Source organism: Penicillium chermesinum (assembly GCF_028974085.1).
Source record: "Penicillium chermesinum strain IBT 19713 chromosome Unknown utg000005l:1.0-4115287.0:1.0-4118363.0, whole genome shotgun sequence".
Classification (NCBI taxonomy): Eukaryota; Fungi; Ascomycota; class Eurotiomycetes; order Eurotiales; family Aspergillaceae; genus Penicillium; species Penicillium chermesinum.
The window spans coordinates 1805207-1830350 of NW_026695315.1; the positions used below are offsets into that span (position 1 = coordinate 1805207).

Consider the following 25144-nt stretch of genomic DNA (forward strand, 5'->3'; position numbering starts at 1 on the left):
CAGGGACCAAAGGATCTATGAATTGACTGCCACATAGAGTTGCTAGATGATTGGATGGTATTAGATAGCTCAATTTATCTCGATCTCGATATCTAACTGCGCAGTTAACTATAAACCCGTTTCTGAGCTCAAAAGTGACAGCCTGACGTTTCAGACTGCCGACCTCTTTCCGCGTGGTCTGCCCTAGCATTGGAGCTTAGAAGTTGAGGCTCCCGAATTGCTCCCCCCCCCCCCACATCTACCCTGGTCCTGATTGGTCGATCGTCCAGGGAGACCTATCAATCAGCCCTATCTTTCTTTCATTATTTGCTATATTTCCACCCCTTGTTTCTTACGCTCCGACGGCCGCTCCTCAGATTTTCTCTGTTCAACTTGATATGTTGGCCGTGATTACTGTCTGTTCTCGAAGCTCTGTTATCAGGGTTTGCTATAGGATAATTATACTCTAAAACCGTCTAAGATAGCGGGCTGATGCTGGCTGAATCTAGGTCCTTTTTACGTTCTACAATGCATCCGTCGCGCTGTATAATTGGAAGCTTCTGTTTCCTCCAATCTTCTTTTCATCTGAACTTCGATGCAGCCTAAAATCCGTTTGCACCTGCTTGGGTATAAATATCTTCGCCTCCCCCAATCTTTCTTTCCTTCTTCCCCTTCCCCAATTCTCGTCGCTCATGCCTACAACTGCCGTGATCGATCTATCGCGGCGCCACGGATCCGTAACGGCACATTCCCTACCAGGTCAATCTACCTAATCCCATCCTGTGACCCGGATCTCCCACTCGAGATGTCGACCCCTTCTCGCCCTCTATCTCCCGCCTCCTCTTACCCCTCCCTTACACCGTCCAGACTCCAAATCGTCACCCGACCCTCCAGACCCCTTCCCACAACAGACTTGGAATTTCAGCCTACCACAAGCAACGCGCCGGCGCAGTCCATTGACGATGTTCTGGCCCAGCTCGACCAGCTGCATGACCAGGTTGCATCCCGCCAGGCGATCTGGCGTGCCACGGTCGAAGAGAGCGAGTACCAAAACACCTCTGCCGCTATAACACGTGCATCGCAGAAGGCCCTGGATGACCGAGCCAATATCGAGCGGCTACGTGCCCGCGCGGTGGCTTTCTGGGGCCGCGACGACGCATACGCCATGTATCGCAAGGTCCACAACCCCAACATGGCCCGCCAGGTAAACCGGCTAGTGGCGAACCGAGTGCCCTTCAACGAGGCCAGACGGCGATCAACCGCGCCATCGTCGCCCGCCTTCGCGACACCCGCCGCGGCGTCCGCAAGGTCCAAGGGGTCACCCCCGGTGACATTCTGGCTGCGTTCCACCAGCGGCACACTTCACCCCTCACGCAGACCGAGCTTGACGTATGTCGTCTGCAGATCGATCCAGACGGGTTCTGCTGTCCAATGGGCCAGGGCTACAATCTGCCGCCCTTAATCCCCAGTTCCCAGGGTTCGAGTGGGGGACCGAATAGTCATCAGCCGGCAGACTTAACAGGTACGTCCCTCAGCGGCAGCCCTCCCTAGCAACAGTCCCCCTAGCGACAGCCCCTCTAGCGACGTGGAGAGTGTGCTTACCTCCCTCGACCCGTTGCTATAGCATTGACGTCACCAGAATAAGCTATCTCATCGATATCAGGCCCTGCTCCAGTTCCAGGAGTGGCTGCAGCAGGGAAATGACTAGATGGCCTGCAAGTTAACACACCTTAGTATAAAGGCGAGATAGATTCAAGCAAAGATAGTGCACCTCTCGATGGGGCGTCTTACGTCTTCGAAACACCCCCCCCGCCCCGGTGCGCGCTTTCAGATCCGGCTGCTCGGGTCAGCCTGTAACCTGTGAATCTGATTGTGGCTTGGAGAAACATTTCCCGCCCCCTGAAGCCCTAACCCCACATTCCTAGAACTGCGAGAGACGTGGAGCAATGGATACTTATTCCCCAAAGAGATCTCCGATTCGACGTTCGAGATAAGGCTGAACGATCTCCCAACTCGGGAAAGTGATTTTCTCCTCCTTGATCCTGATATGGTAGGGACAGGTGCAATGTACTTTCTAGGGTCAGACTTTTTCATCCATACCATCATCAAGAACTTGGACAAGTTTGGAGCCAAGGCGCCGCTGCCTGTAGGCAAGGCTAATGATGCCGAGGGCGCAACCGAGGAAGATTTCATGGATAGTCTTTTTATACCATGGCAGCTACTGTTAATTTGCTAGTCCAATTCAAGTATGACCAGTGACCCATTGCTGTGGACCGGGCCCTGACGCAGCCCACGAGTGCTTCTGTTTTGATTCTATTGTTCATCTAATCCTAATTCATGATAGTGTGTACCTCTAAGCCTCCTGCTGAGCGGAGGGATAGTCTGTATAATGGAACGCATTGTCCTCGAACGGCCCATAGAATCGAGATCGATCGTAAGCTGCCAGCGGCAACCCATTCTTCAGCCGGTGAACCAGATCGGGGTTACTAACGAAGTAGCGGCCGAAAATAAGAGCATCATATTTGCCCGACTCGATCACCCCCCAGGCGTTCTTGTCATCAAAGCCGCCCGCGGAGAAGAAGGGAGTGGAGCCAAAGATGGCACGGAACCGGTCGAGCGTCACATCTCCCAGGCCCCAGCTCTCCAGGAACTTCTCCTTCTCCTCCTCACTGAAGACTTGCTCATAGCGCTGTGAAGCAAAAAGCCGTTAGCCAAATACCCCCCCCCCCCCGAGCCCTCAGGTGCACATAACAGACTTACCGGCTCAATAAAGCTAACATAAGACAGAGCAGGATGATTTTTCTTCAACCCCTCGCACAAATGCGTCCAAGTCTCCATGCGCTGCTCCCCCCGAGCCTGGTTGTAGAGCCCAAAGGGCGAAAGCCGAATAGCCAGATTCTGCTCTCCGACCGTCTTTGCCAGCTCGCTCATAAGCTCGAAGATAAACGTGCACCGTTTCTGCGGAGAGCCGCCATAGTCATCCGTGCGCTTGTTGATGTTCGAGCTCAGGAACTGCTCGGGCAGATAGCCGTTGCCGCCGTGAAGCTCGACGCCATCGAAGCCAATTTCAATAGCGGTCTTGGCCGCCCCGCAGTAGTCGGCGATAGTCTGCTTGATATGCGCAGGCGACAATTCGATTGGCGGGTGATTGGCGTACGGGACGGGCTCCGTGGACCCCACAGGGGGGTGGGTGTAGCACTCTGTAGGCGAGTCCCACACACTTGCCGAGGCTGAGACGGCGGGCGCACCGGTCATCTGTGGGATTGTGGCACGACCGGCGTGCCAGAGTTGGCAGTAGATGTAGGCTCCCTTGGCGTGGACGGCGTCTACAACCTTTTTCCACCCCTCCGCTTGTTCGGGCGTGAAAAGGCCTGGCACGCCAGGCATTCCATTGCTCTATAGGAGCGGTTAGGCATCGATCGGGTGGGGGATGTTGGTGGGGGTTCGGGGAGGGGGGGGGAGTGGAAATGAGAAGTATCAGACATATTGGGGGGATGGGATTACCTCTAGGGAAGGTGGGATGCCCTCTGAAATGATCAGGCCTCCCTCCGTGGCTCGTTGGGCATAGTATTCCTTGATCAGTTCACCCGGAACCCAAATTCGATTGGGATTCTCCGGGGTGCTGTTAAAATTCAGAGGGACGCCTCGGTTCCTGGTCAGTGGCGCATGGATGACACGGTGGCTAAGTTTAATGTTGCCATTGGCAATAGTCAAAGGCTCGAATAGGGCGGAGCTCTCGCCCTTCCCGTAGCGAATAGTCATTTGGAATCCGAGGGAAGACTGGAAAGAAAAAAGGAGAGGGAAATCCCAGTGGGAATGGGGGCGCCCCCTTTCTCGAGAAACTCAAAGGACATCCCGCTGTCAAACCTCCAGCCTCGCCTGGCCCGAAAGGAAAAAGTCTAAGTAAATTGGGCGATCCGCCCTACCCACTGGCTACCCACTGGCTGCCCACTGGCGCCTGCCAGTGACGGGCCGAGGATAGAGTATAAAGTGGATTCGATTTGCGCCATGCAAGTCGATCGTTTACCGACGTTTCGCAACGTAATCACGCCCGATCTTCCGTGAGCAGCGTGTCAAAGCGTCAAGACATGGTTCTTCACGTGCGATGGAAGGTTCCTAATATTTTGCCCTGCACCTTGATGAGGCTAACAATGCAATTGTAGGGATGCAAAAGTACGATGGACCCCGGCGGAAACGAGCTGGCCAATCATGTGCAGGGATTTGATCGCAAATTCATGACTGCGCGAACACTAGATCTTTAGTCTCCTATACTAGCCGCTATCCCTGCGATAACGCAACCTTCGGGGCCCTTTAGGGCAAGGATGGCCTTTTTAAAGTTTGGATAACAGTTCCAGATGAGCGGAGCTCCTGATCACAAGGAAAAAACATCCGCGCTTCCCGCTCACCTGCCTAAATATTATCCAATTTTTTTTATGCACCTGCGACACCCTGATGGCGTGGCGCGAATCTTAAGTAGGGCCCCCCGTTACTAGCCGTTTATGAACGAACCCTTTCCCAGCTTTCCCAGCTTTCCCGGCTGTTCTTGGACTTCCTGGACTTCCTGGACTTCTTCCGTATGTCCTGCCAGATGTCAGCAAGATGACAGTTGAGAACCCCAAGGATGTCCTGCACACAGTCAATACAGTGACTCAAGCACTGTGTATTCCCTTGGTGTCTCTCTTTGTTGCCCTGCGTTTCTACACCCGGATTCGCTTCAAGCAAGCCCTCGGCGTTGAGGACTGTGAGTCTAATCGAATCTGCTTCGAGATTGTGTTTGAACAAGATCCAACTGACTCCCTGATCAGATGCCTGTGCCATATCTTGGGTATGTTGCGTGCCAATGGGGCCTCCGTGGCTTGAGAAAACTAACGAGATGGGAAAAGGTTCTTTTTATGGGCTATTGTGCGATTGGCATCGTTCGTAAGTGGTATTCCATCCACAAACAAATGCTCTCAAACAAGCTAAACCGATTTCATCTAGTCGGCAAATATGGCGGCGGCTACAACATCGACGACGTGAGCGAGGCCCACCAGACACTCTTTAAAAAGTTTTGCTATGTCGCCACAACTCTTTACTGCCCGATGGCACTATCCGTGAAAATCGCTCTCTTAGCCATCCTCACTCGCATCTTCTCTCCTTACCGCGGCAAAGTGTGGTTCATTTATATTCTCCTCGCTTGTCTTTGCTGCTACTACTTGGCGGCTCTCATCGTGAAGATCCGCATCTGTGACCCGATTCCGATGTATTGGCTTGGCCCCCTCCCCGGGGGCTCTTGCCTGGATCAAAGGGCAGCTCTCATCGCCGACTCCGTAATCAGCATGGTCAGCGATACCATCATTCTCATTCTTCCATTACCACTCACATGGTCGCTCCAAATGTCACGGAACCGCAAATTGCGCGTCATTGGCCTGCTCAGTGCCGGTGGCTTGGCCACGGGCTTCAGTGTGTACCGACTAGTGCTCGTCTTGTCCAGGGGAAGCTCGCCAAACCAGACGATCGTCTTCATTTGCGTTATCCTATCCGGGTAAGGAACCTCCATCTCAACGGCCGCCGGAGCCTTGTCCGTACTAACGCCGATTTCTCTCGCTAGCAATGCGGAAGGTGGTCTCGGTCTCATCTGCGCATGCCTGCCCGTTCTGAACGTCCTTATTAGACACTATCGAAAGGAGTACGCGTCCCAGAAATACTACAACCAGAGCTCGGAAGTGCCCTTGGGAGACCGGAAGATCGCCTCCGGCTCCAGGTCCGGCAATAGCGGGCTCAACTTTGGAGACCAAAGCCATCTTATCACCTTTGCCGGTGCGCCTGAAGGGAACGACTCCCTTTATCGTGAAAATGGGATCCGAAAGACAGTTGCAATGGAGCAAACGGTCGAGAGCGCCGATCGGGTTAGCGACGATGGCCATTCACGGCGCTCATGAGTGTACCAGACGTGTGTACGACTAATCTTGATCAAGACCCTTATTAGACTAATAGAATTTCCTTATCTCTTCATGACATCCAGAGTTGAGACCTTGTCCTAGACAAGAAATAGTTAGGAACAACGACTATCGTGGCACAAGAAAGGAAGATATGTCATCCCGGCCGCAGTCTGTCATGTATATGATGTTGGCAGATAATACAGAGAAAGAAAAGAGCAATGCAGTTCTGATTTTCGGGTCGTTGAGTCTAAACCTTTCACCTCAAGGAAGGGGAATGGTCAAACAGCCCAGAGTTGTGCCAAAGTCCATCCATGCCAGCATCAAACCCAGCCGCCCAAGATGCGTCAATGAATGGCCACTGGAACATGTCTGCCTCAAAGTCATGGGCACCAAGTGCTCCGTGCTCGCGGGCAAACAATCCAGGATCTCCATCCAGGGAAGTGCCGCGTGCATCTGCCGCGGTATTGGTTGGGACGTGCCCATGTGAGATTCGGCCGTCGCGGAGCTGGTCTGCGTCTCACGAGGACGGGATCGAATATCCCCATATTCATCCAGTGTCCCACCAATAGTGAATCGGCGGGGGCTGTGCATGCCGGTACCAGCATGCGCCTGGTTATTTCTCACGATTTCATAGAAGCGGTTCGCCTCTTGCACAGTGCGCCACTAAGCCAATGAGGTTAGCTGACTGGATTCTCCTCATTTTTGAGGACCACTCACCCAGTTACGACCAACGGGCCATAATTTGCTTAATCTCTCGAGGTATGCGAGGTTACGAGCTTTCTCCTCTTCGGCTCTTTCTAGCCCCCCCTGGGTACCGCATAGGGGCGATAGTGCCGTACATGTTGATGTGAGCGGCCACGAAGACGCTGAAACCGGAATACGGGGTCATGACGCCTGCCTCGGAAGCCTCCAGGGCCGTCAGGACTCCACTTATGTTTTGCGCTGCTTCAAAGAGCTCTTTGATGGTCGCTGGCTCGTATTGATCATCGTCGTTCATGTCGTGAAAAACATCGGAATGGGGCTTGAGGTTAGACAGGAAGCGGTCTCGATGTAGAAATAGAATGCTGGGAGCTGACGTTAACTTTCCTGCAGGGGCATATACCTCGGTTTATTTTCCAAGAGCCAGAAGCCGTACCTCATAAAGTAGATCAAGTTGATGTATGCAAACAGTTCTCCATAGCCGAGCGCAACATGAGCCTGGACACTGGTAGCGGGGTATCGAACTGTGACATCCTGTAAGGTTCGCCACTCATCCAACTGCTCGCTAAGTGCTTGCCACGTTTGGTGCAGAGGCGATGTGCTAGGCTCCTCATTTCCCATAGAAGCCAGAGCTCTGCGGTGCTCATTTGCAAACCTCAAGATCCGAACAAAGATATCGAATCCCCGAGTGACAATAGTCAGACCACTTTCGATGGTCAGATCTCGGGCTGATGGGCAGTTCTTATTCATGTCTGCGGGCATTAGTCTCTTCTCCGGTAATCGGTTAAACGTGAAATCGCGGTCGCTGATGGGTAATGGCACTGAAATCTGCGAAAAAGACAAGGCAAAATGCTGACGAGCTCCAGAACTGAGCTCACAGTCTTGCGCAAAGCAGCACCAGTACGTCCGGACTAACTGCTCGTATTGGGTTTGTGAGGCATGAAAGTCATGCGGATTATTCTCCATACTGTCATCCGCCATTTTCAACAGCGATTGGATCATGTATGTAGCCATGCCTGTTGAACTAAAGTCATTCAAAATCCCTTGGATTTTATTACAAAAGGGGGTCTTCTTTTTCTTAGGCACGTACCGCTATACATCCATGCTTGATACGGCCGACCGGCGCCCCATTCATAAAATGAGATCATGACAAGAGACTGAGCGAGATACAACGAAGGCGCTTCCATGACCCGATGGGCTAGGTGCTTTCGTGCAAAGTCAGCGTATACCTCCTCATCCTCGAGAACATCATCGGTAATAAACCGTGTACACAGCGAGAGGAGTGATGCAATGAATACCGGTTCAACAGACTGCGGATTCGAAGATACGTCGGATATTAAAGAGGGATAGTGGAGGAAATTGGCAATGGGGAACTTTTTGCGATATGTCTCCACGGCAGTGACCAAAGTGGAGGATGGCAAAATTGATATCAGTTGGTCTGGACTGCCAGAAGCTCGGCGAGGAACGGTTTGTCCATGCATTTCCCCGTCAACATTGGGGGACAGGGAAGTCGATACCCGGCTTTTCCGGGTGGTTTTGGAGCTCGTCGCTCTAGAACCTGGCCTCGAAACTCGAGGGTCAGTCAGGGTGCAGCCCTCCACCTTTGCCCTTGCACAGCGTCGACATGGTGGGCTGCCTTCATGGATGCACTTGACCTTAGCACGACTATAATTATGTCAGATCCCGAAGCACGTTGATCGGAACACCACGCACCGACAAGCATTACATGATATTGACAGCCTCATTGGGAGTCAAATCACTATAGATTGAGTGGCAGTGTCAATGCATCAAGGATACCTCGAGGATGCGTAAGAATCCTCCGTCCTTGCCAGAGTTGCTCCGACAGACGCGGGAGGATTCACGCCAGAAATACAAGGTGTCTCCATTACCAAATACGGTTTAGCTTATTGTGCCGCACGGCCGTTCATTTGGACTTGTTCGATAACAAACAATTACTCTACAGTGGCAGTCTTAATTCAAAATGAGGCATAGTCACTTATTCGAAGGTGATTATATTCTATATGCTAAGTATATTACATGATGCATCGCTAATTCATTCATACGCTATTTGCCAACCACCGTCCATTGCTCCACCCAGGCATTGAATTTGTCGACCTGCAACTCATCCGTGGCCCAGGATGTCACGATCCGAATGACCATTCGCCCATCATCCAGGTGCTCCCAGGTATAGAATCGGAAGCGATCCTCCAGCCTCCGCACCAAGGTTGAAGGCAGAGTGACGAAGACTTGGTTGGTAGCCGTGTCCGCTACCAAAGAGTATCCCAAACACTCGAAATTAGCCGAGATTTTCTCGGCCATAGAGTTGGCGTGTGTAGCCAATGTAAAGAAAAGGTCATTGCGAAACAGCTCCATGAATTGGACACCGATAATGCGGCCCTTCGCCAGCAAAGCGCCATGTTGTTTGAGATGGAAAACGAACCCCTCTGCCAACTCCTTCTTGACCACAATGGCTTCTCCCAGCAGCGCGCCAGCCTTGGTTCCGCCGATCCAGAATATGTCGGTGAGATCAAAGATATCGCGGAGAGTCATATCGTTCTTCTTCGAGCACAAGGCCGTTCCGATTCTGGCTCCATCCATAAGAAGCAGAAGCTTCAATTGCTTGCACATGGCAGAGAGATTGCTCAGCTCGCGCTTGGTGTACACGGTGCCTGTCTCCGATGCATTTGAAATGTAAAGAAGCCGTGGCTTGGCCATGTGTGGATAGAACTGGTTTTGCTGGAAGGCCTTCTGGAGATTGGCGGGCGTCATTTTGCCATCCACTGGCGGGACCAGGATGAGTTTGTGGCCAGTCGCCTCAATCGCGCCTGCTTCTTTGCACGCAATATGGCCAGAGTCCAGCGTGATGACTGCCTCGTACGGGCGCAGGCAACTGGCAATTGAGATCAGATTGGCAGATGTGCCACTGGGCACGAAAAAAATCTCGGCCTCGTCATCTGCGCAATCAATCTTCTCTCGGATTAGATGACGGGCCTCATTGCTGTATTCGTCGTTTCCGTAAGACACTTGCTGTGTGGAATTGGTGCGGAGCAGCGCCTCTAAAATTTGTGGGTGGGCTCCCTCGCTATAATCGTCCATGAGACTGTATGGCGGACATGCCTCGTCTTGGCAGAGACTGGTTGCAGGCATTTTCCCGATAAAATACGGTCTGCGATCGAAATCAAAATAGGGACAGATCGACGGAGGCGAATATTATGAGTGGCACTAATTGCATGATGGCAAACCTGAGTCACCCTCGACCTAAATAGAACTTTGGAACGTTCGGGAAAGAGAAATTGTTGATAATCGCGGGAATAGAAGCTCGGGAATAGACCCGGTTTTATTCCCGAGATCCGACGGGAATCCCTTGCAATTAAGTTTGAGTTTCTTATCATGGACTTCGAGAAACGTTCCACTTGGGAGGGGTCAATTCCCCGCGTGCTACTCAAGAGCGATGCTTGTTGGGGGAGCGGCATGTGCGACCTGATAACGGAATTGTTCGGCATCCAATGGGTCTCCAAACGTATCCCAATTGGCTTCAATCCAACGGGGCTACTACATGATGAATATGAAAATGCTTTGTACTTGGATTGAGCATGTGCAGCATGGAAATCCCCCCCCCTTGCGCAGTCATTTGTCGGTATGTCATACACAAACCCTCAAAGCTAGTCATGCTTTCATAATTTGCTGGTAGTCCTTGTACTCCAATCGCGGTCAGATCTGAATTTGGAAAGGTTTTTGTGGTCTTGAAGCATCGTTGGAACAACGTGGTAATGAACTACCATAGATTTGAGTACCGTCGTGCTATGCAAAAATGAAAGCCTAAATCCCCACCACACATGACCGATGGCCGAAAAGAATCAACAACGCCAGATTATTTACATCCCAAACCCGCCCGGGGCAATGAATATACAACTCGACGGACCATGCAAGGGAGGACTCGGACTCCACATGCTACAAGTGGCAACCGAGAACTTGAATATCACTCGGCCATCTCAGGCCGAAGATGAGTTTGTTCTTCTGGTAGCCCGTCCTCTAATCGAACGCGTTGATACAGCCGGACCCGCCAGCCACGAATCAACATAAAGCAAGCCATGACGCCCGCCATGCCACCCAGGAGAATGATAAGCGCGAGGATCCCACCGACCTTGCGCATAGTCTCGTAGGCGCTAGAGAGGATGTGGGTGGCCTTTCTGAGCTCAGCATCGGCCATCGCATTAGTCGACGAGGGGATATTCTCTTCGTCACTGGTCTCGTTCAGCGAAGCTCCCACGCCAACGTGCAGCCCTGCCGGATCGTTCGGCCTGGGGAGGCCGGAGATTCCGGGGTATCCAACGGCTTGCCAATCAGGATACGCTGACCGGTGGATGTCAGAGGTTCCCAGCACAGCGCCACTAGCATCGACAGCCTCGACCGAGATCCAGTCCATGAAGCCCTTGGCGATGAACATGGTCTCGAAATCGGTTTTGGCGATCCTGCCAATGGGCACGCGCTCGTCGAACTCGGAAGCCTGGGCATAAAATTGCCACTCCGCGATATCGGTGGCACCGTTCCAGCTGACATACACGGTGGTCACCATGTTTGCCTCGTCGGTACCATAAACAGATGCCACGAGGTCAGGCGGGGTGTTGGGACGACCGGTGAATTCGAACTTGTAGGCTCGGTAATTGGAGTAGCGAGGGGAGGTGAACTGGGCGGACATCAGGAGTCTACCATCCTCCGCGTACTCCGATATATAGCCACCCTTACTCCAGCACGCAAACATGTTCTTGTTGGGGAGCACCTGGGAGTTGCCGCGCAATCGAGTAAGGCTCTTGTCGGGGCGTTCGTAACGGTGTAAAATGTGAGCGGTCTTGGGCTCTGTACCAGCTTCAATCTCCACGATCAAAGCGGAGGAGACATCCTCTGATTGAAACTCCTCGTCCGATGCATTGTTCAGGATCGAAATGACGTGGCGTGTGCCTTCGGAAGAAATGAATTTAGCGTCATGTTGTTTTGAAAAGGTGAAGTCTTGTATAAAGTCGCTGGTGTTCCCCGCAAGTCCGCCGAGACGCCACATGATGCTGCCGGACTGTGCAGAAATGAGATAGATTGTGTTTGTGAATCGCATGGAAATCAGATAATCGCCGTTGTCGTTCTTATCAACAGAGTTGATATGCACGTAATCCCATCCTGGAAGCGCCTCGACCATCGAGGTCGGATTGTAATGAACACTCTCAGTCAACGGGATTTCCACAAATGAGTTCCAATGGTAGAGGATCTCTGCTGTCTTTAAGTCGATCTCGGAGAATCCGCCGTACTCCAGCCAAGTTGTCTCTGTGGGCCGACCATAGGCCTCGAGGGTGATTTCTTGGGATAAATAGTTGGTAACGAGCGCTGTTTCCCCATTCTTGAGGACGTTGAACTCATGGATATCAAACCACCCGAGGTCTTCTCTCAAGGGGAGCATATGGGTGATTTCGTAATGATTGTTGAGAATCACACCGTATCCGCGGTCGCCATCTTCTTCGGCGTCGTGGCTGTACTGTCGAATTAAAGAGAGATGCGGCTCTTCGCCCAGGCTCTGGACCACTTTGAAGTCGAAGGTGTTTCGATTGTCGAAGAAGGATGTTCCAGTCCATACCAAACGCTGTCCAGGATCACTCTGTCAGTATCACAAGTCAATTCGCGGATGCGCGAAGTAGACACATACTCCTTCTTGATCGTAGATATGGGGACCGATCTGATATTGCTCATACAGAGTATGGGGCTCGTCGGTGTCCATGTGCAAGTATGGCGAGACAAACCAGTATCCCGGTGCAAGACTATCGCGATCCTCATATTGAATATCGAATTTCACAGCCCTGACGTCCGGAAGCTACTACAGAGTCAGCGCGAGGGCGATCCATCGTGCCAGAGCCAACTCACCGTCTTAAAGGACATCAGATCATCGTCCGAGTACCATGCGACCGCATTCTGGGCTAGAGAAGAGCAACAGGCCAGGCCAAAACATGGTGATTAAAGAGCGAATATGGGTCAAAACGAAGCCATGGAGAACGAAGAATCTGAAAGCCAGGGGAAAGAGAGGACTGCAGATCTTTGCAACCTTCAGAGGGGCGCAATGAATCCAGGGCAGCGAAAACCAACCCGCTCCGACTTCTGGACTCCGCGGTGGGACCAATTAGGGGTTGGCTGGGCATGCTTTTTAGGCGCTCGGACAGAGGATGACGCATCCCTAGTTTTACGATCTCCCCGGATTGTCAGGGTCAAGAGGGAACTAAAACTGTCGATGTCTAGATTCTTAGATGCGGGGATGTCAATTGACGGGTGTTATAGTTTGATATGTGCACTTTTAGGCTTTAGCTTCCCCCATGATTGGGTCGGCCATCGCATCATCTTGACCTTGTCTTGCTCTTTTTTTCTTGGCTTCCGCCGTGCCTGACACGTAAGACTCCCGCCACTAGTCCCGTTTCGTTTCTTAGGCGCCACTCGTACTCGTAGAGCCTACGAGGACTCTTGTTACGGGTGGGCATCGATCGCTGACTACGGGGATCTCAGGGTCTCTCTCCGTATCTGATGCGAGAGGCCAATTCCAGCACGATCAACTCAGAATGCACTCTAAAAGACCCTGTCAATATACCACATGACGTCATGTGACTTGCGACCAATCAACGGTGATATTATATATCGTGGATTGTATATGCTCAAAGTCTCTTAAATGGAGCCAAATGGAGATGACGAACAATCAGCAGATCAATGAAAACTTGAAGGCCGACCGAGAATTATTCTCTGTAACAATTGATGTGTAAGTCTACACAGTTCTGAAACCAGCACTAGACCATGATCTCTCACAGACTGCAGACCTAACACGCCCTTTTACGAATTCACATCACGCAGCCTAAGCACTGTCTGAACGTGCTCATACTTCAAGTTCTCTTCCTTCGACCAGGCGAGAAGACTAGCTGTTTTTACCAGATTCTTAATCTGTCGGCCGTTCAGCTGGACCTCCGAGAGTTTGTTAAGAACGTCGTCAGAGAACTCGCCCACGTTAGCCGAATGAGACAGGAATTGGGTCCAGATGTGGCGGCGTGCGGATTTATCGAGATCCTGGTAGGTGAGAGAGACATGGACTCGTGATTCGAAAGCCGGGTCGATGTTCTCAGAACGGTTAGTGGTGAGGAACATAATTCCCTGGAGAAGCAGTCAGCATATTGAGTCATTGGCAGGACAGCGATCGCACAAACCTCATAGTATTCCAACAGACGCAGGAAGATTGATACAAGCTCATTACGCTCGAGATCAGTGGCGGAACGAGCCTCCATGAAAACATCTGCTTCGTCCAAAAGAAGCACAGCCCCCCCATTTGGGAATCATGCGCAGGACCTGCTTGAGGTTATACTCCACGTCCGAAGCGGAGGTGCCCAGATCTCCAGCACTCATAGCGTACAAGGGAACCCGCATCACTTCTGCCACACTCTCAGCAGTGAGGGTCTTCCCAACTCCGGGAGGACCACTGAGCTGCATGATAATGCCCCGGCCTTTACCCTCGACCACATCGTCAAAATTGTTCACTTGCTTCGCCTGGGCTTTGGCAAAGGCCAAGATCAGGTCCTTGAGATTTTCCTGGTCTGAAGGAAGAACGAGTGCCTCGAAGGCACGGGTTTCCCAGATAATCTCTTTTGATAGGTCGAGGTAGAACCGAAGCCACTCCTTGTCCTTCAGGGAATATCCGTGTAACATGGGAGTAGTTACCAACCGAAGATCATCAGTCATCTCGAGTGGGAAGTCTTTTTCCCCATACACGTTTACGGATGTGTAAGGGTGGAAGGTGTTGAAGGCATCGGTGTCGATAATGATACGGCTATTGACGTGGTACTTCACGATCTCCACATCATGGTTGAATCCATGGGCAATACCCCGGTACTGCTTGTAGTGGTATCCCTTGTGCTCTTCCCAGAGTTTACCACGTGCGATCAAGGACTCGCGGATGGAATTTTGATCGGCATGATACTTGAGAGGGGACACCGCAAGCGAAGTAATAGGGACAGTACCGATGAAGGGGTAAATCTCGAAGTCTTTATCGCGATACCCGAAGTTCTCACCGTCATGGTCGACATACTTTCCGGTGAGAGTCCATGCCTTTGATCGGCCGTCAATAACGTCTTTATCAAAGATAAACGCTCGAGTGCGACCGTCGGAAGTATGAATCATCACATCCCCAGGCTCGAAGATTGACCACACAAGCTCATGTGTGATGACTTTATTGCGGATCAGGTCATTCTTCCGAGTAATGGTGTCCCGGAGTTCCTCTTCCAGGATTTTGTGGAGCAGGTCGGCATGCTGCTTAGTGGTAGGGTCCTGCTCCTTCGCGCGAATTTCCAGGAAATTTTCCCATCGGTGCACCATAGGCTTGAATGGGCTGTTGAATTCCAGGCGCTCGAGTGTAGTGGTGACTCCGGGGTAGCCCTCCAGCACCTTGCCTAAGAACTCCTTCAAAGGCTCGCTTTGTACCACAATTGAGTGGATCTTAAGGCTTTTTCGCCCATCATAGCATTTTGAATTGCGTACAATGACGGCGTATTGTGCAGACTCGGCGTCCTCTACAGGAGCCACTAGACTTTTAGGAAAGTCCTTGGTCCATGTGGTCTCTCCATTCTCGTCTGGCTTGGTCTGGTAAACATTGCGAATATCGCAGATGGTTCCCGGGGAGCATAGTCTTTGTCTCCATCTTCTGACTCGTCTATAGTGGATTAGTTCCTGGTCCTGATAAGGGTCTCTTAGACTTAACATACCAGGGGTGTCAACGGCGTCCTGCGTCTTGGAGTCTTTAGTAGTTTTTACAGTCATAGTTGCAACAGATATCGATCACGATAATGGCTACTGAAGGGGGAAAATTTTGTAAAAAAAATACCCAAGCCAATCCCACTCAGAGAGTAAGCCCAAGGGGGAATGGAGAGCGGCTGTAGACTGTTGATCGAGCAACCTATCTCAAGTTTATATGCAATCCATCAGACAAGGCAACAATAAACCTACATGTGTTTGGCAAGAGCGCTATCTGGGTTGATGCTGTCCTATAGGCTCATCAGGCTGTAGGATGTCTCTCTGCCCCACCGAGCCTCAATGCTGTTCTGACAAAGTGGCGAAATGATCCCACCGGGGACCTAATTGGGGCTGCCGGGAGGCTGATAACTAGTTAACTAGTCCTCATAGTTAGTTACGTTAGTTACGTTAACTAATGAGTTAGTTACAGGCCGCGCCTGACTCAACCGAGGCTGGGATTTGTTTCACTATAGAACCCTGAGCATGTTTGGCTTTGCTGGCTTGTGATGTTTTTCTCACCACCGAGCACGAGGATTTTTTCCAGTCCCTGATTACTACAATTTTAGGAAGCTCGCCGTGCCGCATGTGGAGCTTGTTGCCTGGAGGCCACGCTGTGACTGTGGACCTTGTATCAGCACGTCTGTATCTACGATGACTCACGAGGGAATTGCTCACCTGGGCATTCAGCCTCATGTCCTTCCTGTTCCTCAGGAGAAGCCTTCGATTTCATTTCGTATTTTCATGCTACTGCATCAAGACTCAGACTGCTGTGTCTTTATTCATCTCGCAACACCTTAAAAGGGTTGCTAGAACCAGTATTCATTTATCTGTCGTCAAAATCATATCGAACAAGAAAGAATGAAAAAAAAAAAAAGTCAAGAACCAGACCTTGATCAATGCTGCACCCCGCTATTTCTAAAACACATGCGCCGTCAAAATACTTTTCTTCGATTATCTCTAAAGAGCACCATATTTACGCCTCTGTAGCAAAGGCAGTCAACCGCGCCTTGATAGCCTCCTCCGAATCCTCTGTATCAAGCTCCCGCAGAACCCCAGAGCCGACATCGTAGATCAGACCATGGACCTGAAGTCCCCGTTCCAGGATAGCATTCAGAACAACCCCCTTCTGCTTAACGACGTCCATGCCCTCGCGCACATTGAGCTCCACGAGCTTTGTGGCAGCCTCCTCTGGCGGAAGTGACTGTAATAATGAGAGATTGCGCTGGCGCACTTGCCGCAGAGGGAGCAGCCACGGGTCCAGAATGCCCAACTGCTTGTTGCCCATCGCAGCAGCCACGCCGCCACAAGAGGTGTGGCCACAAACGACGACATGCTGCACGCGCAAATGCTGCACAGCGAACTCGATGACAGCCCCCGAGCTCAGATCACCCGGATGCATGATATTGGCAATGTTCCGGTGCACAAACACATCGCCAGGCTTCAGTCCCAACAAGCTGGTTTCGGGGCATCGGGAGTCAGAGCAACCGAGCCACAGAATCTGCGGCTGCTGGCCGTTCGCGAGGGTTGGAAAGAGATCCGGATGTTCTTTCGCTGTCTGCGCAGCCCATTCCTTGTTCAGGCGCAGAGCCGTCGAGTATCGGTCTTGAGAGGTTTCGGTCTTTGTTCCGGAAGTGTCTGCACTGGCGGGTGTTCTGCGATTTTCGCAGCACAAGGCGGAGGAGGTTGAGAAAAAGCGGGGGCAGCAGTCTGCGACGGGAGAGCCATGAGGCAACTGGAGGAATCGAGAGGGGGATTTGAGCGGTTGCTGGCGACTCGCGACATTGGGCGTCCCTTCAGCCCTGCGCGCGAGGACGCTAGGTCGCACGGCCAATCGTGCGACATTCATGACGAACTGTGGGGGGCAGCAGGAGTTCGCAGCTAACGTCGCAACCTGGGGGAGCGATGGGTACGTGGCCACAGTCACAGGCCTGGACAAGATATATACAACGGCAATGACCGTCGATTCCAAGAATCGGCCTGGCCACAGGGCACCGTGTCTATCCGAGGCGGATGTGTGTTGGGGAAAGAGATTGGGGACAACAGACCCGCCGAAGAAAAGTAAAGACTCCGCCTAATGTACCCTGAGTCATAGCGATCACTTGAAGCAACTTGGAGCCCAGAACAAAATGGGGAATCGATCAAGAGGTTATGGTCCTGGAGTTTGCAGTCAAATTGTACATACATTCAAGCACAGGGAAGATTGTACCTGTTCCTGGTGCCCTGAGTCTCTCCGATGTGTAACCGCGACACCGGCGCTTGTGGGCATTCTGGGCTCGTAGCGGTCGCGGTCGATCTATTACTCCAAACTCTCAAGTTCCAATTAACCGAAGTTTCCTCAAATGCGCTTGAAACTTGAATGGAAGAGCAGTCGACTCAAGCACGTAGATGCGCAGAATTTGTATCTGACTATTGGGCCAGTGAGAACTTATTTGCTTATCTGAGCCATCAGACTTAATTTTGACTTAAGACGCGACAATTGCTGCATACAATAGAATTAGTACTATAACCTGGGGTTCCAGGGAAACAAACTAGTCAGTGTAGCCAAATAAGTTTACTTTGAAACTGGCATTTGTGAATGAATTTCTGGCTGGTAGTAGTTTAGGTTGGTCTCTTGTTCCCCGACGGCTGGGCGATCCATTGATATGTACAGAGTGCTATGTATGGATAATCACTTGGAGTCCTGCAAATAAAGAGCCTTGCTTGACCACCATTGACAACTTCAAGTTTGCCGAAGTCTTCTGGCGAATGATTGCGAGGGGCTTGCATAATCATACGTAGTTTCTCTTATGAAACATTTTCTTGCCAAAAAAAAAATTCTTGAAAGTCTCTTATCTTGGTTACCAGTTGAGCTTGGCGCCGGGGGTGACCTCTTGGATGAGTCAGGTGTCTAGATCTCTCCTGCCTGAGGTGTCGATGCTTTGTCCTAGCGTGGGTAGTTGAGCGCGCGTTCAGGGGAGACTACAGTTGACATCATCGCAGACAAGGGCGAAATCGATAGTCGCTTTGGCTCTCTCCATGGATAGCTGAAGTCATTCATTGAGCTCGATCCTAGAATTATTCGTCAGTCTAAGAATTGATGTGAGGTCGAATTGGTCCCAGCTTCAAGCCGTTATCTATCGCACCATCCTCGGAGAGGCCGGCTGCACCCAGTGCGCCCGGGATTTTGGTTCTTTGCGGCGGTCGATTGGCCTTTATGAAAATCTCGTGCTAATTTTGATGCCAAGATGATGATTCCGCACCGGAGCACTGGCCTTTTGGCTATCATTGTTTTTGTTGCACTTCTCCTGTTCATCTTCTCTTCATCACCTGTCCCAGAGCCCGTCGTTGAGGGTGGCGCAGGGGAGGCTGATGGACAGGTTAAAGTGTTTCCTCGACCTCAGCTGCCTTCGTTAAGCGATCTTCACCTACCGTCGTTCCGAAAGCCTGCTCACGAAGCACCTCCGGAGCAGAGCAACAGCACCCGCGGAGAATCAAAATGGTTTAGCAACTGGGAGTGGCTCAACCCATTTTCATCCGCAATAACGTTGGACGAAAACCGCTCGGTCCTGCCTCCATTGCCGAACCGCCGCCCGATCTACACCTATTACAACCCCAACTATAATCCCAGGAAACATTCGGGCAAGGAGCAGAAGGAAGACCGCGGCGCCGACGCAGAACTGCTTCTCGCTTGGCGGAGAGCTTGGTATGCACAGGGCTTCAGACCAGTGGTCTTGACCCCTGGCGACGCTATGAAGAATCCCCAATACGAAATAGTGCAGAAGCTGAAACTCGGCCCTGAGTTGGAGAATGAGGTGTTCCGGTGGTTGGCCTGGGGGCACATGGGATCAGGTCTTATGGCCGATTTCGAGTGCTTTCCTATGGCACGATATGACGACGGGCTTTTGACCATGCTCCGAAGGGGTAGCGAGCAGGAAGTCATCATCCGATTCGAAAACTTCCAAGGTGGCCTCTATTCCGGAGAGAAGCACCGCATTGATGCGGCAATCGATGCCGCTGTGAAGAAGTTGCGAGAGGACTCAGCTAGCTTTATCGAATTGATCCCCCCTGAATTCTTCAAGCCTGAAAAACCGACTGCGCTTGCCTACTATAAGTCTTCGAACATCAACACTCATTACCCATCTCTCCATGAAAAGATCAGCCACAACCCGTCCAACGGCCGCCGCTTGCTTGCGCAGTTGATCAACGCGCATCTGCACAATACTTTCCAGAACTCGTTCCCAGCCGGTCTGGCAGTCCTCAAACCTTTCCCTCAGCATACCACCGCCTTGGTTGAGCCAGCCTTGCGCCTAGCAAAGTCACTCACCCAGTGCCCAGAGTCCCCCGATCCTTCATCTTGCCCACCGAATGTTCCTGACTGCCGTCCCTGCAGCTCTTCGAAACAGCCGATGGTGATTAGCCAGCCATCTACGTACAAGAAGACGAACTTCTTGTTCACAATCGGCACTCTTCCACATCCATACACTCTCATCAGCCTGCAGAAGGGCTCAAATGAGATCTCGACGCGCCAGATTCGTCGGGAAACTGAACGTGACGCCTGGGTGAGCGAGGTGACAAAGGAGGATCTTGGTTCTGAGATGGGCAGCTCTTACCGAGGTATGGCATTCAAGCAGGTTGTTGCTGGCGAGCAATCTATCGCCACCTCTCTATGGATGACTGTGGAATCCTTACCTGCGGAGGCAGGCCAAAGCCTCCCACCTGAACTCCTGGACGAGTTTGAATGGCAACTAGGGTTCAAGATCCCCCGTGTTGGAGCCACTGACCCCAAGAAGGCCAATGAGAAGGAAAGCATGCAAAGCAAGAACCCGAGCCAGCAAGGCGTACAACATGAGTATGAGATCATTTCCAAAGCTCGGGAAATCCTGAACACCGCCAAGGGCGAGGGTGTCAACATGAAGGATGTCGCCGAAGCTTGGAATATGGCAGACACCGAAGTGTGGCGCTTTGTCAAAGCCTACCGGTGAGTCCCACCCGCACTAGTCCCTGCATAATTCTTTCTCTAACCTACTGTCTAGCGCCCGGAGTGTTGTCGAGCGACAAAAATGGGAGGAAGAGGAAAAGAACTTCGCCGGCTCCAAAGTATGATTGTTATGTGTATCCTGGCTTCTTCTGGTACATGTGTTTTTCCCTTCTACGATGTTCGTTAGCATTTCTGGCGTCAGGATATAGAATGTGACCACTATTCAACGAGAATGAGGCTGTTAGTAAATGGATGTGTCGGGCGGTGCCGATCCCCGCATAGCGGTGGAGATCGGGTGGGGTTCCCTATCGTATCGTGAGTTGGTGAAACTCGTCCGCACCAGCTGCCCCTCTTACTGGTTGCGACCGGTGGCGGCCGCTTTTAAGAGCTTCAGGAAGGTCTTTGCGGTTGCACTTCGCTATAAAACTTATCCTGTACGCATCGCCATGAACCCCTGAAGTTTGCCAACATAATCTGTTGCCACAAGCTTCTTCCTAGTATTGATCATGGCGCCCGGCATCCTAGATACGGATTCCGCGGTGGCGGTCGAGAAGGTGACGTCTCTCGCCACATTGACCGAGGACTGGGATGACACGATCCGCTTCTATCTCAACGGCACGAAGGTCGCTGTCGAGAATGTGAACCCGGAAGTCACCTTGCTTGAATACCTTCGAGGCATCGGCCTGACCGGGACGAAGCTGGGGTGCGCCGAGGGTGGCTGCGGTGCCTGCACAGTGGTGAGTCTTCTGCACGGCCGTCCTAATATGCCCAAGCTCTAATCCATCTATCGGGACACCAGGTTGTTTCGCATGTGAATGTGACCACTAAGAAAATCTACCACGCGTCCGTCAACGCCTGTATTGCCCCCTTGGTGAGCATCGACGGAAAACACGTCATTACAGTCGAGGGTCTGGGAGATGTGAAAGCCCCCCATGCAGTTCAACAACGAATCGCCATCGGTAATGGTAGTCAGTGTGGCTTCTGTACTCCAGGAATTGTCATGGTGAGCAGGAAGCCAGTTTATCGTGATGACGCTGGTCCACTGACAGATCGCAGAGCCTATATGCCTTGCTTCGTAACGACCCTAATCCCTCGGAACACGCAGTCGAGGAAGCCTTCGATGGAAATCTTTGTCGATGCACTGGATACCGCCCTATCCTGGATGCCGCTCAGAGCTTCAACGCTAAGAATAACTGTGGGAAGGCTAGCGCCAATGGGGGTTCTGGATGCTGCATGGAGAAGAACGGAAATGGCTCGGGTGGATGCTGCAAGGGCTCAGCAAATGACAAGGAAGAACCCGCTGAGATCAAATTCCCGGTGCCAGAGTTCAAACCCTACAGCCCCGATACGGAGCTGATTTTCCCCGCGGCCTTGCGGAAGCACGAGTTCCGACCGTTGGCCTACGGAAACAAGAAGAAGAAGTGGTATCGACCAGTGACTGTGGATCAGCTGTTGCAAATCAAGAGTATCCACCCCGAGGCCAAGCTCATCGGCGGAAGCACCGAAACGCAGATTGAGATCAAATTCAAGGCGATGCGATATTCAGCGTCTGTATACGTGGGCGATATCCCGGAGCTGCGGCAATTTGCCTTCCATGACGACCATTTAGAGATCGGAGCGAATGTGTCACTAACGGACTTGGAGTCCATTTGCGAACAAGCTGTGGAAAAGTACGGGCCTGCCCGAGGCCAACCGTTCAAAGCCATTAAGAAACAGCTCCAATATTTTGCTGGAAGGCAAATTCGGAATGTCGCTTCTCCAGCTGGTAATCTTGCCACTGCCTCGCCCATTTCAGATTTGAATCCGGTCCTGGTCGCGACGAACACGATTCTCGTTGCCAAATCACTTGCAGGAGATCAAGAGATTCCCATGACAGAGTTCTTTCAAGGCTACCGGAAGACGGCCTTGCCTCCAGATTCCATCATTGCCAGCCTTCGAATTCCAGCTGCCTCGCCCAAGGGCGAGTATATGCGCGCTTATAAGCAAGCGAAGAGGAAGGACGATGATATCGCTATCGTAAACGCTGCGTTGCGTGTCTCTTTGTCCGATTCATATGAGGTGACCAGCGCCAATCTTGTCTTCGGTGGAATGGCAGCAATGACCGTGCGGGCAAAGAATGCAGAAGCATTCCTAGTCGGTCAGAAATTTACCAGTCCTGCAACATTAGAAGGTGTCATGGCAGCCCTGGAGACAGACTTCAACCTTCCATTTGGGGTTCCCGGTGGCATGGCCACCTATCGCAAGTCATTGGCCCTGGGCTTCTTCTATCGCTTCTATCACGATGTTCTAGCAGGTCTTGAAGTGAAGACCGAGGATCTTGATCCAGATGTTGTCGCTGAGATTGAAAGAGCCATTTCTTCTGGCTCAAAGGATCACGAGGCTTCTGTCGCTTATCAACAGAAGATTCTTGGCAGAGCGACGCCCCATGTTTCTGCCCTCAAGCAAGCTACGGGTGAGGCGCAATATACTGACGATATCCCGGTACAACAGAACCAGCTCTTTGCTTGCATGGTTCTCTCAACCAAGGCTCATGCGAAAATTTTAAGTGTCGATCCTTCAGCCGCCCTTGATATCCCCGGAGTAGTCGACTATATCGACCACAGAGATCTGCCAAGCCCCGAGGCGAATTGGTGGGGAGCTCCGGTATCAGATGAGCTTTTCTTCGCTGTTGATGAAGTCAACACTGCTGGACAGCCAATTGGTGTTATCGTGGCAAATACTGCAAAGATTGCCGAAGAGGGCATGAGAGCTGTCAAGGTCGAATACGAAGACCTTCCTGTGATCCTTACTATCGAAGAAGCTATTGAAGCAGAGTCCTTCTTCGAACACCACAGGTGGATTAAGTGTGGTGATACCGAAGAGGGCTTCAAGCAAGCAGATCACATCTTTGAGGGTACGTCCCGCATGGGTGGCCAGGAGCACTTCTACTTGGAGACCCAGGCCTGCTTAGCTATCTGGAAGCCAGAAGACGGTGAAATGGAAATCTGGAGTGGTACACAGAACCCAACCGAGACGTAAGTGGCGACGCAGAATTCGATGGAAAGGAATTCTCAAGCTGACCTTTTTCATTTAGCCAAACTTATGTCGCTCAAGTGACCGGTGTTGCCGCGAACAAGATTGTTTCTCGCGTCAAACGGCTTGGCGGAGGTTTCGGAGGCAAAGAAACACGGTCTATTCAGCTCGCTGGAATCTGTGCTACTGCTGCAGCAAAATTAAAGCGGCCCGTTCGATCTATGCTTAATCGTGACGAAGACATCTTGACCTCAGGTCAACGTCACCCTTTCTATTGCAAGTGGAAAGTCGGAGTCACCAAGGAAGGAAAAATCCTGGCTCTGGATGCCGACGTCTATGCAAATGGTGGTCACACACAGGACTTGTCCGGCGCTGTCGTGGAGCGAAGCTTATCTCACATTGATGGTGTTTACAAGATTCCTAACGTCCATGTACGCGGGCGAATTTGCAAGACGAATACGGTGTCCAACACTGCTTTCCGCGGGTTTGGAGGTCCGCAAGGCTTGTTCTTCGCCGAGTGCTACGTTTCCGAGATCGCCGATCATTTGAATATTCCGGTTGAAGATGTTCGAGCGATAAACATGTACCAGCCTGGGGAGATCACTCATTTCAACCAAGAGCTTAAGGACTGGCATGTACCGCTGATGTACAAGCAGGTCATGGAAGAAAGCTCTTATAAAGAGCGAAGGAAGGCTGTCGAGGAATACAATGCCCAGCACAAGTGGTCCAAGCGTGGAATGGCGATTGTTCCCACAAAGTTCGGTATCTCATTTACCGCTCTCTTCCTCAACCAAGCAGGTGCTTTGGTGCACATCTATCATGATGGTAGTGTCCTCGTGGCTCATGGCGGCGTTGAAATGGGTCAAGGCCTACACACAAAGATGACGATGATTGCTGCGGAGGCTCTACAAGTGCCACATGAAAGTGTATTCATTTCCGAGACTGCTACCAACACTGTTCCCAATACTTCTTCCACGGCAGCTTCGGCTAGTTCTGACTTGAATGGCTACGCAATATTCAATGCCTGCGAGCAGATTAACGAGCGACTACGACCCTACCGCGAGAAGATGCCTAACGCCACTATGAAAGAGCTCGCACATGCCGCATATTTCGACCGTGTCAATCTTTCTGCACAGGGTTACTACCGGACTCCAGACATCGGGTACGTCTGGGGGGAAAACACAGGACAGATGTTCTTCTACTTCACGCAAGGTGTCACAGCCGCCGAAGTCCAGATCGATACCCTTACAGGAGACTGGACTCCTCTTCGAGCCGATATCAAGATGGATGTCGGTCGCACCATCAATCCTTCGGTGGACTATGGTCAGATTGAAGGCGCGTATGTCCAAGGCCAAGGTCTTTTCACCACAGAAGAAAGTCTCTGGCACCGCGCCTCTGGGCAGATATTCACCCGAGGGCCAGGAAATTACAAGATCCCTGGATTCCGCGACATCCCACAGATTTTCAACGTCAGCCTCCTGAAAGATGTCGAATGGGAGAACCTGCGGACTATTCAGCGCTCGCGTGGCATTGGCGAGCCGCCGCTGTTCATGGGTAGTGCTATGTTCTTCGCCATTCGCGATGCCTTGAAGGCAGCACGGAAGCAATGGGGCGTGCAAGAAGTTCTTCAGTTAGTCAGCCCAGCCACCCCGGAGCGCATTCGAATCAGTTGTGCAGATCCCATAATTGAACGGGCTCGTGTGCAACCGAAGGAGGGCGAGAAGAGCTTCTTTGTAGCTATCTAGTGGGGGAAAGCTTACGATTCATGGAATGTATGACG

General features: G+C 51.7%; 10 protein-coding genes across 10 annotated transcripts; 4 read left to right on the plus strand and 6 right to left on the minus strand.

Annotated features, from left to right (window-relative positions):
* Window positions 1–784: 784 nt before the first annotated feature.
* On the plus strand, window positions 785–1441 carry N7468_006844 (uncharacterized protein; the record flags this gene model as incomplete). Its single annotated transcript, XM_058476140.1, has 1 exon — window positions 785–1441. The coding sequence occupies one exon, from the start codon at window positions 785–787 to the stop codon at window positions 1439–1441; it is 657 nt and encodes a 218-aa protein (XP_058329030.1).
* Window positions 1442–2332: 891 nt separating this feature from the next.
* N7468_006845 (alkene reductase) lies at window positions 2333–3741 on the minus strand (the record flags this gene model as incomplete). Its single annotated transcript, XM_058476141.1, has 3 exons — window positions 2333–2668; window positions 2740–3375; window positions 3484–3741. 3 exons carry the CDS (start codon window positions 3739–3741, stop codon window positions 2333–2335), a joined length of 1230 nt encoding a protein of 409 aa, XP_058329031.1.
* An 837-nt stretch (window positions 3742–4578) lies between these two features.
* N7468_006846 (uncharacterized protein) lies at window positions 4579–5900 on the plus strand (the record flags this gene model as incomplete). The annotated part of the gene is made up of 5 exons (XM_058476142.1): window positions 4579–4720; window positions 4785–4804; window positions 4863–4899; window positions 4960–5503; window positions 5570–5900. 5 exons carry the CDS (start codon window positions 4579–4581, stop codon window positions 5898–5900), a joined length of 1074 nt encoding a protein of 357 aa, XP_058329032.1.
* Window positions 5901–6161: 261 nt separating this feature from the next.
* Window positions 6162–8322, minus strand: N7468_006847 (transcription factor domain-containing protein; the record flags this gene model as incomplete). The annotated part of the gene is given in 6 exon segments (XM_058476143.1): window positions 6162–6563; window positions 6618–6707; window positions 6760–6964; window positions 7036–7615; window positions 7690–8235; window positions 8250–8322. 6 exon segments carry the CDS (start codon window positions 8320–8322, stop codon window positions 6162–6164), a joined length of 1896 nt encoding a protein of 631 aa, XP_058329033.1.
* A 341-nt stretch (window positions 8323–8663) lies between these two features.
* Window positions 8664–9746, minus strand: N7468_006848 (threonine aldolase family protein; the record flags this gene model as incomplete). Its single annotated transcript, XM_058476144.1, has 1 exon — window positions 8664–9746. One exon carries the CDS (start codon window positions 9744–9746, stop codon window positions 8664–8666), a length of 1083 nt encoding a protein of 360 aa, XP_058329034.1.
* Window positions 9747–10578: 832 nt separating this feature from the next.
* Window positions 10579–12518, minus strand: N7468_006849 (uncharacterized protein; the record flags this gene model as incomplete). Its single annotated transcript, XM_058476145.1, has 3 exons — window positions 10579–12225; window positions 12289–12453; window positions 12504–12518. The coding sequence occupies 3 exons, from the start codon at window positions 12516–12518 to the stop codon at window positions 10579–10581; spliced, it is 1827 nt and encodes a 608-aa protein (XP_058329035.1).
* A 933-nt stretch (window positions 12519–13451) lies between these two features.
* N7468_006850 (uncharacterized protein) lies at window positions 13452–15422 on the minus strand (the record flags this gene model as incomplete). Its single annotated transcript, XM_058476146.1, has 4 exons — window positions 13452–13766; window positions 13820–13891; window positions 13959–15310; window positions 15368–15422. 4 exons carry the CDS (start codon window positions 15420–15422, stop codon window positions 13452–13454), a joined length of 1794 nt encoding a protein of 597 aa, XP_058329036.1.
* A 946-nt stretch (window positions 15423–16368) lies between these two features.
* Window positions 16369–17241, minus strand: N7468_006851 (carbonic anhydrase; the record flags this gene model as incomplete). Its single annotated transcript, XM_058476147.1, has 1 exon — window positions 16369–17241. One exon carries the CDS (start codon window positions 17239–17241, stop codon window positions 16369–16371), a length of 873 nt encoding a protein of 290 aa, XP_058329037.1.
* A 1378-nt stretch (window positions 17242–18619) lies between these two features.
* Window positions 18620–20477, plus strand: N7468_006852 (uncharacterized protein; the record flags this gene model as incomplete). Its single annotated transcript, XM_058476148.1, has 2 exons — window positions 18620–20352; window positions 20408–20477. 2 exons carry the CDS (start codon window positions 18620–18622, stop codon window positions 20475–20477), a joined length of 1803 nt encoding a protein of 600 aa, XP_058329038.1.
* A 381-nt stretch (window positions 20478–20858) lies between these two features.
* N7468_006853 (putative xanthine dehydrogenase HxA) lies at window positions 20859–25109 on the plus strand (the record flags this gene model as incomplete). The annotated part of the gene is made up of 4 exons (XM_058476149.1): window positions 20859–21089; window positions 21152–21355; window positions 21409–23366; window positions 23426–25109. 4 exons carry the CDS (start codon window positions 20859–20861, stop codon window positions 25107–25109), a joined length of 4077 nt encoding a protein of 1358 aa, XP_058329039.1.
* Between the last annotated feature and the right edge of the window lie 35 nt (window positions 25110–25144).